At 46.0% G+C, this 16,483-nt stretch overlaps 1 protein-coding gene across 1 annotated transcript in view; it reads left to right on the top strand.

Annotated features, from left to right (window-relative positions):
- ltbp3 (latent transforming growth factor beta binding protein 3) overlaps nt 1-16,483 on the top strand; it is a 225,859-nt gene that overhangs the window by 100,789 nt on the left and 108,587 nt on the right. The window contains 4 exon segments of the mRNA XM_084320781.1: nt 1,936-2,022; nt 8,692-8,808; nt 9,864-10,019; nt 10,706-10,822. Of these exon segments, the coding sequence (XP_084176907.1) occupies nt 1,936-2,022; nt 8,692-8,808; nt 9,864-10,019; nt 10,706-10,822 (477 nt within the window).

Here is a 16,483-nt window from a genome sequence, read left to right on the forward strand (position 1 = left end):
GATGATGATGATGAAGATGATGATGATGATAGAAACCGCTGTGGCGCATACAGTTGAATGCTGGTATTACACTCATTGAGGGACACGAAGAAGTCAAGTCCGATGGGATTTGGGAATCTCAAATACAAATCGGGATTGGAATAAAAAATGCATTTATATTAAACCATACAGAATATACAGCACTTCTTGGGGTCTGTAGGGTAAGCACTTATTCCCTCCCCCTTGAACATTTATGGAGATGTATGCCCTTTTAAGTTAGTGATAAAAGTGTCTTTCAAGGATAAGTGAGCTCCTGCACTGATTATTGTTAAGCCGCAAGGTCCCCCAATTGGGGGACCCTGCTTTTCTTTATCATAAATTGATCAATAGAGAACGTATTAGATCCCCAATTATCATATCATGTGGTATCATTGGAAAGCCACACTCATTGGCTACAAAGCTGTCTGCCCTCTCTTCAATATATTATTATTATTATCTTTTTCTAAGCTGTCTGCCCTCTCTTTACTATATTTTGGAATTGGGTTTAATTTAGCATTCTGTCAATTAAGACTGTTTCTCTTTTGTTAAATATTTCATCACGTGTGATTTCTCACCTTCTGTCCCAGAGGAGATGGGTCTGATGTAATTCACTGAACCTTTTCTGTATAGTTTTCTCTGTGGGTCCTGTAAAGTAAAACCATTGTCATGTGTTGTAAAGTAAAACCATTGTCCTGTGTTGTAAAGTAAAACCATTGTCCTGTGTTGTAAAGTAAAACCATTGTCCTGTGTTGTAAAGTAAAACCATTGTCCTGTGTTGTAAAGTAAAACCATTGTCCTGTGTTGTAAAGTAAAACCATTGTCCTGTGTTGTAAAGTAAAACCATTGTCCTGTGTTGTAAAGTAAAACCATTGTCCTGTGTTGTAAAGTAAAACCATTGTCCTGTGTTGTAAAGTAAAACCATTGTCCTGTGTTGTGTGTAAAATGGCTGTGGCTGATCATAAAGGAGAGCAACACCCTGAAAACTACATGTAATTTAAAAGAGCCTTGGGTTCAAACTGACGTTGTCAACCCAGGGGTGGTATTTTTGACAAATTGACAACAGTTTGCTGGGAGGCTGGGAGCCAAAAAGAGCTGTCCCAAAACAGTTTTCAGTTTTCAACACTATTTCAAAACGATCAGTACCTTAGGCTTGCTAACGTCATCTTGACGTAGAGGATCCTGAAAGCCAGACGTTGGGAACTGTAAATGCATGCTCTGCAGCGCTTGGCTATTTCCAGTCTGCAGTGATGACATATTTATACTCGCCTAAGGCTCTATTAAAATGGGATGTATGTTGTTTTGTGGTGTTGCCTTCCTGCAATGTCTAATTTTAGGTTAAGTCCATAGAGGAAATATAGAACCAGAAGAGGCGGACAAACACTCCATATAGACAGTTGAATACCCCAGACGAAAACAACTGTTTTCAAACTGTATCATCTAAATACGATAGGTTAGAGTGTTGTGTTCATTCATAGTTAAAGACAGTAGAGGTTGAGTACTTTATTATCTAAAGATGGTGAGTTAGAGTGTTGTGTTCATTCATAGTTAAAGACAGTAGAGGTTGAATACTTTATTATCTAAAGATGGTAAGATGTGTTTATTGATATATTGTTAGTTATTTTTTATTATTAGTAGTAATATTATTATTATTGTTGTTATTGTTATTACTATTATTATTGTTCTTGTTGTTGTTGCTGTTATTATTGTTATTATATAAGAGGTAGTAAAAGTAATATTAAAAGTTGTGTCTGTGGAAGGAAACAGTATTTAGTAGTCATTTTACCAACTACCATTAACCCCTTACATCTCTCTCTCTCTCTCTCTCTCTCTCTCTCTCTCTCTCTCTCTCTCTCTCTCTCTCTATCTCTCTCTCTCTCTCTCTCTCTCTCTCTCTCTCTCTCTCTGTCTCTCTCTCAGATGCTTCAGTGAAGCAGACCATAGTGGAGGATTACGGCTCTACTTGCCCGCAGGGCTACAAGCGATTCAACAGCACTCACTGTCAAGGTGAGAACAGCTGATCCAGAGAGACAGACAGACTGAGAGAGAGAGACAGACTGAGAGACACAGACTGACTGAGAGAGAGACAGACAGACTGAGAGAGACAGACTGAGAGAGAGAGACAGACTGAGAGAGAGACAGACAGACTTAGAGATACAGACAGACTGAGAGACAGACAGACTGAGAGAGACAGACAGACAGACTGAGAGACACAGACAGACTGAGAGAGACAGACAGACTGAGAGAGACAGACAGACTTAGAGAGACAGACAGACTTAGAGAGACAGACAGACTGAGAGAGACAGACATACTGAGAGACAGACAGACTGAGAGAGACAGACAGACTGAGAGACAGACAGACTGAGAGCAGCTGATCCAGAGAGACAGACAGACTGAGATACACAGACAGACTGAGAGAGACAGACAGACTGAGAGAGACAGACAGACTGAGAGACAGACAGACTGAGAGAGACAGACAGACTGAGAGCAGCTGATCCAGAGAGACAGACAGACTGAGAGACACAGACAGACTGAGAGAGACAGACAGACTGAGAGAGACAGACAGACTGAGAGAGACAGACAGACCGAGAGAGACACAGACAGACTGAGAGAGACACAGACAGACTGAGAGACACAGACAGACTGAGAGAGACACAGACAGACTGAGAGAGACACAGACAGACTGAGAGAGACAGACAGACTGAGAGAGACACAGACAGACCGAGAGAGACAGACAGACTGAGAGAGACAGACAGACTGAGAGACAGACAGACTGAGAGAGACAGACAGACTGAGAGACACAGACAGACTGAGAGACACAGACAGACTGAGAGAGACAGACAGACTGAGAGAGACACAGACAGACCGAGAGAGACAGACAGACTGAGAGAGACACAGACAGACTGAGAGACACAGACAGACTGAGAGAGACACAGACAGACTGAGAGAGACAGACAGACTGAGAGAGACAGACAGACTGAGAGACACAGACAGACTGAGAGAGACACAGACAGACTGAGAGAGACAGACAGACTGAGAGACACAGACAGACTGAGAGAGACACAGACAGACTGAGAGAGACAGACAGACTGAGAGACACAGACAGACCGAGAGAGACAGACAGACTGAGAGAGACGGACAGACTGAGAGAGACAGACAGACTGAGAGAGACACAGACAGACCGAGAGAGACAGACAGACTGAGAGAGAGACAGACAGTCTGAGAGACACAGACAGACTGAGAGAGACACAGACAGACTGAGAGAGACAGACAGACTGAGAGAGACAGACAGACTGAGAGACAGACAGACTGAGAGAGACAGACAGACTGAGAGACAGACAGACTGAGAGAGACAGACAGACTGAGAGAGACAGACAGACTGAGAGACAGACAGACTGAGAGAGACAGACAGACTGAGAGACAGACAGACTGAGAGAGACAGACAGACTGAGAGAGACAGACAGACTGAGAGACAGACAGACTGAGAGAGACAGACAGACTGAGAGACAGACAGACTGAGAGAGACAGACAGACTGAGAGACAGACAGACTGAGAGAGCTATGGTGCTGCTGTTATTCCAGACGAGCACAGTTTTCTCACCATGGTGCTGCTGTTATTCTCAGCCTCCAGCATGAAGGGCATCTGTAGCTCATGGATAAAGAACTTATTCCAGAAGTAATTTGCAAATGTCGCGTCTTCATCACCCCTCCCCCCTCTGCATCATCACCCCTCCTCATCTTTATCACCCCTCCTCCTCTTCATCACCCCTCCTCCTCCTTTGCCGGACCTAGAACATTCTATGTCGTCCGAGAATTCACAGCAATCATCAGCACCGCAGTATACACATCCCACCGCAAGTGGATACCGCCAAAGCACTGGTGGACCGCCAGGACTCATTGAACCAACACCAAATCAAATATCCAGACGTGGCCATCATGGTGGTGGCTGGCGACTTCAATAAAGCAAACCTAAGGGGGCGGCTAAGTGGCGCAGTGGGCAAGGCGCTCGCCACTAACGCAGGATATGCTGGGTTCGAGCCCAGCTCTCTGCGTTGCTTCCGGCTTGGCTGGTCGTTCATACTAATACAATTGGCAGTATTAGGGGGTGGGAAAGCCGGTGGGTGGGGATCGGACGTTGTGGACAGCGACTCCTACAGGTCGGTTGGTGCGCCTGTACAGCAGAATCAGGAAGCAACGGGGGCAGCGTGAGCCTCCCACGCGTTACTCCTCGCCACTGAGAGATTGCGCTGTGCAGCTGAAAAGATGCGACAGCTGCCTCCTCGTGTACCGGAGGGGACACGTGATGCAAGGCTTGGTCCACATTGCAGCCGACCAGTGGGAGGCATGGTCTAACAACGTTCGAGGCAGGGGAGGGTAGAATTGGAAAATACGAAATTGGGACGGGAGAAAAATAGAAAATGGGGAGAAAAAGTAGATAAAAAAAAAATAATAAAGCAAACCTAAGAAAGGTTATGCCAAATTTGTATCAACACATCAAATGTACCACCAGGGGAGGGAACAGTTTGGACCACTGCTACACCCCTTTCAAGCAGGGCTACAAGGCGATCCCGGCTCCTCCATTCGGGAAATCTGACCATGACGCCATTTTCCTCATGCCTGGATATAAACAAAGAACCCGAGAGGCTGTAGTGGTGCGGTGGTCCGAGCAATCAGAGGCCACGTTACAGGACGCACTGGATGACGTCGACTGGGACATGCTCCGGTCGAGTTCCAGTGACGTCAGTGAATTTATGGACGTTGTTGTTAGCTTTATAGCAACGCTAGCTAACAGTATCGTCTCCACAAAGACAGTTCAGGTTTTTCTAAACCAGAAACCGTGAGTTGACAACTCCATCCGAGTCGCCCTGAATGCTCGCACCACTGCTTACAACTCGGGCCGTGCATCTGGAAATATGGACGAGTACAAGGCAACAGCTTACAGGTTGCGCAAAGAAGTGAAGGCTGCCAAAAAAAGATATGCGAACAAGATGGAGACACAGATGGCCCAGAATGACACAGGAGGCTTATGGCGGGGACTACGAACGATAACTGACTATAAGGTCAGCCCCTCAATCGGGAGTGCCGACGCCTCCCTTGCGAACGAACTCAACTCCTTTTATGCGAGATTTGGGGCGAACAGTGGCAACGTTAGCTCACCGGCTAGCGGCGTCACTGACACGCCGGCTATCACGGAGTGGAGGGGGGAGGGGGACCTCCACGGGGAGGAGCACACTCTCTCATTGACGGAACACAGCGTGAGGAGAGCATTTATGGGGGTGCACACTAGGAAAGCTGCAGGCCCAGATGGTATAACAGGGCGAAGTCCTGTGCTAACCAGCTAGCCCCAGTGTTCACCACCATATTCAACCTATCCCTGGCCGAGTCCGTGGTCCCTGCCTGCTTCAAGGTGTCCACTATAATCCCTGTGCCAAAAAACTCCTCTCCAGCAGGTCTTAATGACTACAGACCGGTGGCACTCACCTCTGTGGTCATAAAATGCTTTGAGAGGCTGGTCAAGGATTACATCTGTGCCTCCCTCCCTAGTACCATGGACCCATTGCAGTGTGCATACAGGACAAACAGGTCCAATGACGACGCGGTCTCCCAGGTACTGCACAACACCCTTTCTCACCTTGACAGTCAGAAGGGGGGCTATGTGAGATTGCTGTTAATTGACTATAGTTCAGCTTTCAACACCATAGTCCCCACCAGACTGGTTGTCAAGTTGATCGATCTGGGTCTGAACTCCACCCTGAGCGCCTTGATCCTGGACTTTCTGAGTGACAGGCCCCAGGCGGTCAGGGTGGGTGGACACACCTCCAACTCAATCACCCTGAGCATTGGGTCCCCCCAGGGCTGTGTTCTGAGCCCCCTGCTGTACTCACTTTACACACACGACTGTGTGGCCAGGTTCAGCTACCAACTCCATAGTGAAGTTTGCGGACGACACAGTGGTGGTGGGGCTAATCTCTGACAATGATGAGAAGGCCTACCGGGAGGAGGTTGAGGTACTGGCATGTTGGTGCCGGGATAACAGCCTACTCCTGAACATTGGTAAAACCAAGGAGCTGATCATGGATTCTAGGAGAATACAGCAGGGGACACACAAGCCACTGTGGATAAATGGGGCTATCGTGGACAGGGTGAGCAGTTTTAAGTACCTGGGAGTCCACATCACAGAGGACCTGATATGGACAACACACATATACACTGTGGTAAAAAAGGCGAAACAGCGCCTCTACCACCTGAGACAATTAAGGAAGTTCAGAGTATCAGGGAAGATACTCCACTCCTTCTATTCTGGGGCGGTATCCCGCTTGGGGACCAGGTTTCCATGGTGCCAGTTACCCAGGTGGGGTATCTCCCAGGCCTTTCTGTGTGGAGTTTGCATGTTCTCCCCGTGCTCGCAAGGGTTTCCCCCGATAAGATAAACCCAATGGAAAAACATGCACAACAACAAGATCGCTAACGCTGTGGCGTCCTTGACGAAGACGGACAGGAGCACTTGGATTGGTCCCCTGGCGCGGCTCACGTTGTGCCTGTCTGCTCCCGGCTGCCCTTGGGGGGGAAGGACGACGGGATGGGTTAATCGCAGATACGAATTGCATGCATGCATCGCATGTGTGCCAATTGATGACCTCGGAGCAGGTCCTAAATTATAATTATAGAGAGCATCCTGACTGGGAACATCACTGCTTGGTTTGGAAACATCACAGCCCAGGACAGGAAGGCCCTACAGAGAGTGGTGCGCTCATCAGAACGGGTATTGCACTACCACCCCTGCAGGACTTATACAATAGGAGGTGCAAATCCAGAGCCTGCAGAATAATGAAGGACCCTCACCACCCCAACAACAGCCTGTTCAAGCTGCTGCGGTCAGGCAAGCGCCTCCGCATATACGCAGCAAGAACAGAGAGACTCAGGCTCAGCTTCTTCCCCCAGGCCATCAGAACACTGATCAATGATCTCTCCACACACAAGCACACATGAACACACACACACACACACACACACACACACACACACACACACACACACACACACACACACACACACACACACACACACACACACACACACACACACACACACACACACACACATTCTGCACTCGCTCACACACAAACGCACCATAGGTCACTTTAAACACACAAGGAAAGGACACTTTAAAGGAAGGGAAAAAATTACACTTTAAGAAAATAACTTGTTGTAATTACTGCATAGTATAGTTAGAAATACCAAGTATAGGGGCGCCAGAGTGGCGCACCACGTAACGCACTGCAGTGCAACACGGCAGGCCCGGGTTTGACTCCCGGACCCGGCGACCTTTGCCGAATGTCCTCCCCCCATATCTTCTCCCATCCTTCCTCTCTGCTGGGTCTGTCCAATAAAGCAATAAAATGTAAAAAAAAAAAAAAAAAGCAAGTATAGCATAGGGACATAGAAGTAAAACTGTATATTGTATAGTAGTGTACATAGGACCCAGTGCCTTTAAGTCGTAGCTCAACATTGTATTGCAATTATCTCAGGATTTATTAACACTTTCGCGGCCACTGGGATGAGTCTAATTAATCTCAAGAGGACCGTGAAATGTAAACAGACGTGGGGCTGTTTGTAGAGCTAAATCTATACTTTATAGTATTGCTATCTGTCCATTCTCATTGTGAATTGAGACCATAAACCGTCCCTTCAAAATGGCTTAAAGAAAAAAATATTTCATCAATACGTTCTCATTTTATAGCGCCGTGAATATAAGCATTATACCGGATTTGGTCTAGTATATTTCCTGGAAGCCGAGATAATGGGCTAATAGCTAATAACGTTATATCCAATGGCATTTCGGTTATAGATACGCTCCAGTTAAAACTCAAACTGCATATGATCGGCACCCTCCTCACGCATGTATGCATGAAAGGGGGGGGGGGGGGGGGCGGGGGACGTCGTTTCTGATTATTGATTAACAATAACCGCGTTAGCCTCATAGGCCAAACGCCTGGATGGCTATCAAAACAAGGCCCGATCGGGATGTACTTTACGTGAAAAAGATCTTACCGTGGTCCGGTGGGATTCCCCCGAGCATTTCCCCGGTATCGATCGCCATCTGGTAGATCGATATGTCCATTGGCTGATGATAAATCCCCTTATTGCATGGTGAAATCTGCGATGCAAATCGTAATCCAAGCTACATGCTGCACATCTAGAAACCTGCTAACTGAAATCTCCATTGAAAGTAAAAAAAAAAGACTGATCCGTTCAGCCGCAGGGCACACTGCATTATCACGATAGCGCCCCTAAGAGGATCTGGCCGGTATTGCACCTTCTCGAATTCATAGAGTAGGGTAAATCTGCAGTGCCGCTCGGCGACCTTGAATAGGTTATTAATATGGAATAAAAGCAATAACTACTTGCCACAGATTTATCCGCGCTTCTGTCCACAACGGGTGGAATCGAAAGCCGGATATATCCGTGCTTGGGCGCCATTGTGTTAACACGTCTATTCTACTTATTTTATTTACTATTATTTACTATTGTATTCTTGCACAATCGAAGCGGCCATGGCCAACCGCATTTCACCCTGGTATGTATGTGATAAATAAACCTCCCTCCTCCTCTTCACCCACCCCCCCCCCCCCCCCCCCCTCATCTTCACCCCCCCCTCCTCCTCTTCCCTCACCAGACATCAACGAGTGCTCCATGCAGGGCGTGTGTTTGAACGGAGACTGTCTGAACACCTTGGGCAGCTTCAAGTGTTCCTGCAAGACCGGCCTGGTGCTGGAGAGGAACAGGTGCATAGGTGAGTAGAGAGAGAGGGGAACAGGTGTATAGGTGAGTAGAGAGAGAGAGGAACAGGTGTATAGGTGAGTAGAGAGAGAGAGGAACAGGTGCATAGGTGAGTAGAGAGAGAGAGAGAGAGGAACAGGTGTATAGGTGAGTAGAGAGAGAGAGGAACAGGTGTATAGGTGAGTAGAGAGAGAGAGGAACAGGTGTATAGGTGAGTAGAGAGAGAGAGAGAGAGGAACAGGTGTATAGGTGAGTAGAGAGAGAGAGGAACAGGTGTATAGGTGAGTAGAGAGAGAGAGAGAGAGAGAGAGAGAGGAACAGGTGTATAGGTGAGTAGAGAGAGAGAGAGAGGAACAGGTGCATAGGTGAGTAGAGAGAGAGACAGGTGCATATGTGAGTAGAGAGAGAGAGAGAGGAACAGGTGCATAGGTCAGTAGAGAGAGAGAACAGGTAGAGAGAGGAACAGAGAGAGAGAGGAACAGGTAGAGAGAGGAACAGGTAGAGAGAGAGGAACAGGTAGAGAGAGGAACAGGTAGAGAGAGGAACAGAGAGAGAGAGGAACAGGTAGAGAGAGGAACAGGTAGAGAGAGAGGAACAGGTAGAGAGAGGAACAGGTAGAGAGAGGAACAGAGAGAGAGGAACAGAGAGGAACAGGTAGAGAGAGGAACAGAGAGAGAGAGGAACAGGTAGAGAGAGGAACATGTAGAGAGAGGAACAGGTAGAGAGAGGAACAGAGAGAGAGGAACAGAGAGAGAGGAACAGGTAGAGAGAGGAACAGAGAGAGAGAGGAAGGGGAGGGTGATTGAGATGCTGTGTAGGGGTTACAACTGGTAGGACAGTAGGATCTAGATATGATTCCCTTGTGTTTTGCTGTATGTCTTGTTTGTTTTGTTTTGAACCTGCAGTAATTACCCGTCTGTCTGCATGTCTCTCTGTATGTCTGTCTCTCTCTCCCTCTGTCTCTCTCTGTCTGTCTCTCTGTCTGTCTCTCTCTCTATCTCTCCCTCTGTCTCTCTCCCTCTGTCTGTCTCTCTGTCTCCCCCCCCTCTCCCCCCTCCCCTCTCTCAGACTCCCCAGCTGAACAGGGTCAGTGTTACCTGATGGTGTTGGAGGCTGGTCGCTGTGAGCACGCTCTGGCCACCCCTCTGTCCCAGGAGATGTGCTGCTGCACGGTGGGCAAGGCCTGGGGTGGGGGCTGTGAGAGGTGCCCTCACGTCGGCACAGGTCAGCAGGCTCTCTCTCTCTGTCTCTCTCTCTCTCTCTCTCTCTCTCTCTCTCTCTCTCTCTCTCTCTCTCTCTCTCTCTCTCTCTCTCTCTGTCCTAGTGTTTTATGTTATGCGTGTCTGTGTGGGATGTATATATGTATGCATGTATGTATGTACTTACTTACTGTATGTATGTATGTATGTATGTATGTATGTATGTATGTATGTATGTATGTATGTATGTATGTAGTATGTATGTACTGTGTGTATGTACTGTATGTATGTATACACAATTATTTATATATATGAGAAAAAATTTAAGAAAACAGTGTAAACAATATAATTGACTCTAAATATACAAATATGAGAGAGAAAAATGTATCAGTGTAAACAAAGGTGCAGATGAGGGTCTGTATGGCCTATCGGTTATATTATATGTTACAAATTACAATAAATAAAGGCAATAAAGAACTAACATCTGAATATATACTATGAGTAAAAGTAAACAGTATATATACAAGGTGCAGTCTACACAAGGTGCCCTAACTGGCCTGATATATGTCATACGTTGTAGGTTTCGGTGATTACGAATCGGACACACTTAGTGACCAGACATTCCTATTAGTTCTGGAGTTCTGCAGCCGTTAGTTATTGATGTATTTATTTATTTATACCTACCTTTGTTTCTATGTATTTGTCTACCAGTGGCCTTCAGTAAGATCTGCCCGGCGGGGAAAGGCTACTTCCTGCAGCATTCCAGAGCGACGCAGATCTACACCATCTCCGAGCAGAGTCTCCCCCGCAAGGCCGAGCAGCCGGAGGGTGAGGAGCCTATTGTGTTGCTTATGTATTTATGTATGTATATTTATGTATGTATTTAATAATAATAATAATAATGACTTGGATTTATATAGCGCTCTTCACTGACCCAGAGCGCTTCACAGAGTCCATTATTCGTTCATACACAGTCATACCGGTGGTGGTAAGCTACAATTGCAGCCAGAGCTGCCCTGAGGCAGACTCACGGATTTATGTATGTATGTATGTATGTATGTATTTATTTCTGTATGCATTTCTGTATGTATTTTACATTAGTACTCTCTCCCGTCAACCATTTCTCTGAACCTGTACGCTAACCGGAAGTCGTTGTTACGCAAGGTAGACACAGCGCGAGCGGGACCACCAGTATCTTCAAAAATAAAAGACAGTATTTCAAAATAAAGACAGCAAAAACAATTCCACGAAAAATCAAGTCTAACGTTATAACAGAGGAATTTGGTTCTTTACACTCCCATCAAATCATTGTTGTTTCAAATATTGTAGGAAACCATGCATAAACAAACAATGATTTCTCAATAACCCATAAGCAATAACCAAAAGTTATGGTATTAAAGTTTTGTCAAACACAAATCAAATAAAATACATCTTTAAGAGATGCAAGGGTGCGTTACTTAGTAAACATCTAGTCACTTAGACATATTGTCAATCTCCTAACCAGACCATCTCTATCCACTATAGATTTAGGAACTCTACCTAATCTCCATTTATTTCTCGGCAGATCATCATCTTTCATCATAACTATGTCACCTATCTGGAGGTTTCTCTTTGGCGTGTGCCAGCGTTGCCTGATGGCGATAGTAGGTAACCTGGGGAGATAGATCCACACGCTCTGGAGGGAGATCGGCCATTCTTTGTTCTTCTGTGTCTCTCCTGAGCTTTCTGCAGGTCACACATCGACAGAGATGAGATGCCACGACCCAACCAAATCCTAAGATCCAGTAGTCCTTTGATCTGATCTTGTTTATGGTTATTCCTTTACCGTGATGTTTGGCCTTTTCATGGCAGTGTGTGATGATCATCTTCGTGATGTGATGTTCCTTCGGAATGATCGCAGGGTGTTTGACTGCATGGGGAAGATTGGAGTCACAGAGCCTTCCTCCCACCTTGATTACACCATCCTTGATTGCAGGGTGTTTGACTGCATGGGGGAGATTGGAGTCACAGAGCCTTCCTCCCACCTTGATTACACCATCCTTGTCTGGAAAGGGTTTGAGGCGATGCAACTTGTTCTTGAGTGGCAGCCGAGAGCCTGTCTTCAGTAACTTCAGTTCCTCTGGATATGTTTGTCTCTGTAGGTCTTTGATTATGAGGCACTCCACGTCCTCTCGTTCCATTACTGTGGAGAGACCATTTGACTTCTCTTTGTTGATGCCGTTCTTTAGTTTGTCTAGGAACAGGATGTCATCCTGGGAGACTGTTTTTCCATCCTCCTTGGCATCCTTGAAGTCGGACTCCAGAACGCGAATGGCATCTGCAGGGGTGACTGGTGGGAGCTCCTTGACCGCGATCCGGAAGCATTTGCTCGCCTGGCTTGGAGTGTCGAGGCGCGGTGAAGAGCACCCCACAATGCTCCATCCTAAATCGGTTCGAACTACATAAGGTTCATCATTTCCTCCTGATATTACTTGTCTTGGTGCCATGGCCCTTGAACAGTCATATCCTATCAAGAGACCAACCTCACAATCCTGTAGCTGTGGAATCTCGTCTACGACTGTGGAGAGATGATTCCATTTCTTGGCCGTTTCCTTTGTTGGAATGTGGGTGCGGTTCACCGGTATGCAATCCTTGGCATAGGCAGGAGGAAGATCGATGTGCAGGGAGGAGCTATAACCTCGTACACGAAGCCCTGAGACTCTTTGGGTTTTGACTATTGTGTCTCGTCCTATCATGGTAGTTAACTTCAGTTTAACTGGACAGGAGTCTGCCTTTAGAGTGTTACTGACTTCCTGGTCGACGAAAGTGGTGTCACTTTGTGTGTCCAACAGGGCGTAGACCAGTTTTTCCATTCCTGACGTGTTCCTTGAGGACACCCACACAGGCACAATCATGGACGTGTTGGTGGCTTGTCCTGCTCCAGCAGTAGTGACTGCCAGTGACGTTGCGGCAGCCTCTGTTTGAACAGCTTTGCTTTGGGAAATGTTTTCCCATGGTGCAGGCCTTTCCTTTCTCACATAGCTGTCATCATGAAGACAAGTGGGATGGTTACCTTCGCAGGTGTCGCAGGAATGTCGATGACGGCAGTCCTTGGCACTATGACCGAATTTCATGCAGCCATAGCAGAGCTTATTTTCCTTCACAAATTCCCGTCGCTCCGCCAAGGTCTTTGCGATGAACTTGGGACATCCATGTAGACTGTGTTGATTGTCCTGACAGAACACACAAGGGGGCTTTACGTTTCCCTTGGCTGGTCTTTGCCTGTCACTGTCGGCCTCAGTTTGAGTGCTAAGAACACACGCTTTGTTCCTGTTGGGGTCCCTGTTGTTTCGTTTTTCTGTGCTGGACTCAAGGGTGCGGAAAGCATGGAATGAGGTGATCGGATTGCAAGCAATTTCTGCCTCCGTCTCCACGAATGTGGCGAAGTCCTTGAAGCTGGGGAACTCTTGAGTCCTGTTCAAGGCTTCGGTAGTCTTTCTGTTCCAGCTTGACATTGCCCAGTCTGGCATCTTTTGGATTAGCCTTCTATTCTCTTCACAGTCATTCAATATTTCGAGACTCTTCACATGCCTCATTGCGTCTTGACAGGCGTTTAAGAAGTCTGAAAAGTCTCTTAGTCCCTCTGCATCCTTTGGTTGTATTTTTGGCCAATTTGCAAGCCTGTCTCTAAAGGCTCTCTGTACAACGAAGGCCTGGCCATATCTGTGGTTTAGTTTGTCCCACGCGTCCTTGTAGGCTTCGCTGTCATTTCTATAGAAGGTTCCTTCCAGGGTTTTACGAGCAGGGCCCCCTACATACTTCCTCAAATAATAAAGTTTATCAGCAGATGAGACGGCTCTTGTGTCAATGAGTGACATAAATGAGGCTTTCCACTCAAGGAACTGGATAGGATCGCCATTAAATACAGATGGCTCTGGAACTGGAAGTCTATTTAGAGCTATGCTATCTTGGAAGGCCTTGGCTAGGGATGATACATTTACATCAGTCGACAAGGTTGTGACGTTGGGGGGTTGTCTGCTTGCCGCCGAGGAGGCATTGTGAATTCCTTCGGGACTATTTGAGTGGACGCTGCCTTCCTGTGTGTAAACTTGCAGCCTGGCATGGGCTGTCTTCACGTCCTTCTCTGCCTGGAGGCGTACAAGCTTGCGCTTCTCAACTGCAAGCTGCTTTCTTTGTTGCCCCTCTAAATCTTCTATTTTCTCTGTTTGCTTCCTTTCTTCCAGCAACCCTTCATACTCCACCTCCTTAGCGGCAAGATCTGCCGCAGCGTCCACCAGTTTGACTGTCAAGGTGGCGCTGTCATGAGTGATGGCTGATTTGTGACTCACTCTCGAGACAGTGGATCCATAGATGGACCGAGCATAGCTGCCTTTAAGCAGTTCTTTGAGACGACATCGTACTTGTTCTCCATCGAATTCTTCGTCAATGTCAAAAATCCTCTCATAGTTGTAACTGCCTCACATGTATCGATGCAGCTTCTCAGTTCAACTGATGGTGTGTTGTGACCTCGTATTTCAAGGTAGGCGCTCAACACAGCCTCTTTCTCTTCCTCCAGAGCTTCGGACATTAATGCCAATTCCTTTTCATTAAGTTCCGATTTGAGCTGGTTTCTTGACTCACGGACTCCAGTTTTCCACCTTTTATATGCTGAGGCGAATTTTCTTTCCTTTCTCTGTGCCTCTTCTTGTTGCTTTTCAAGCAATTTAGGGGTTGGATATCTTATTCGGTCTGAGCGTCGGAGGTGCTCCTCGCCGTCCTCCTGACTTTGACCTTTGAGGCTATTTAGGATTTATTTTTTGTTTAGAATTTCCTTCTCTATACGTTTCCTCTCAGTAGTATCTAGCGTTTGTTCGAGAGCCACTTCGAGCTTACTAATTTTAAACTGTAAGCTATCTATTTGATTTTCCAGCTCTAATTGTGGAGAATGGTGCTCAGTCTCTGCTTGCTTCATTTTTAAATCTGCAAAATTAAATCTGATCTGAATAATAAACCGTAGTTTTTACTATTATTATAAAATATCAGATAATCCTTACTATTTTTACTGCACCAAGAATCCTAATTATTTATACTACTCAGAGAGGACCAAAACCTAACACTGAATAATGTGCTGAATAATGAATATTATAAATGTTTCTTTTCATTCCAGTGAATACCCAGTTATGTTACCATTTAGACTGCACATAGTTATCCATAGAGGCATTTTACAGTAGAGTTGATCAGGTACCCTACAGTAGTTATATTCACAGTGCAAAAAACGAGGTTTCTATATAAATACCTTTAGTGTGGAGGGTACCTTGGAATTCTGCATTAAATTAATAAATTATAATCAGTGCAAAAGAAACAAGGTTTCTTAATTGTTGACTTCGATTTCTTCTTCAAACTGTCAATGTGAGCATCAATTGTTCTTATTGAAGATGAATTGTTCCCTTTTAATGAGGTAATTGTTCCATACCTCTGTCTGACCGTCGCCTCAAACCTCCAGCCAGCTATGAATGTTCTTGTTGAAGATGAGTTGTACCCTTTTTAATGAAATAATTGTTCTTTTTCCTTTGTCTGACCGTCGCATCAAACCTTTAGCCAGCTGGCACTGACGTGAAGTCTTTTTTGTCTACAAGACCCATGGAATGGCGCCGAGTTGCTTGATGAATTGTCTATTGTCCGTTGTCCGTTGTCAGCAACTCAGCCCCCGTGGTTTTGTCGTCGTAGATCAGGCTTCCTCGGTGCAGCGTCGGGCGGCAGGGATGATGAGGGCCAGAGCTCTTACTGTAGCATTTCCCAAGCTGGACTTTACTTCAGACAAAATGAACTCCTTGAGACTGATGGCTATGGTGCGGTATGCCAACCATTTATTGACAGTTTCACCATTTGACACCGTAAGAGCTGAAAGTGGAAACAGACATACAGTCATTCGTTTGTCCAAACCACGTTTCCAGTGAAAGGTGTAGCACGGGTTAGCATCTTAGCTAGTTCAGCTCAATACACAAAATATGAAGATTGCCAATATAACACAAATAACACAATCCATAAATGAACACATACCTCTTCGCCTTCCAGCTAGGTGCTAAACCAGGTAAAGAAGAGGGGTTTCCTTCCCCAACAGTTATATTAATGAGAGTGAGATCTCCGTTATTTACATTAGTACTCTCTCCCGTCAACCATTTCTCTGAACCTGTACGTTAACCGGAAGTCGTTGTTACGCAAGGTAGACACAGCGCGAGCGGGACCACCAGTATCTTCAAAAATAAAAGACAGTATTTCAAAATAAAGACAGCAAAAACAATTCCACGAAAAATCAAGTCTAACGTTATAACAGAGGAATTTGGTTCTTTACAGGGCTGCAATGATTAGTCGACATAATCGACGATGTCGATCATAAAAACTCGTCGACGCAGAATCTTTGCGCTGATTTTTGCACTACCTATCTTTGTGAAAGTGGCTTCTCAGCTCTGGTCCAGCTGAAGACAAAGCAGAGGAACAGATTGGACATTG

The sequence above is a fragment of the Notolepis coatsorum genome (assembly GCF_963971535.1).
Source record: "Notolepis coatsorum genome assembly, chromosome: 8".
NCBI classification, from domain to species: Eukaryota; Metazoa; Chordata; class Actinopteri; order Aulopiformes; family Paralepididae; genus Notolepis; species Notolepis coatsorum.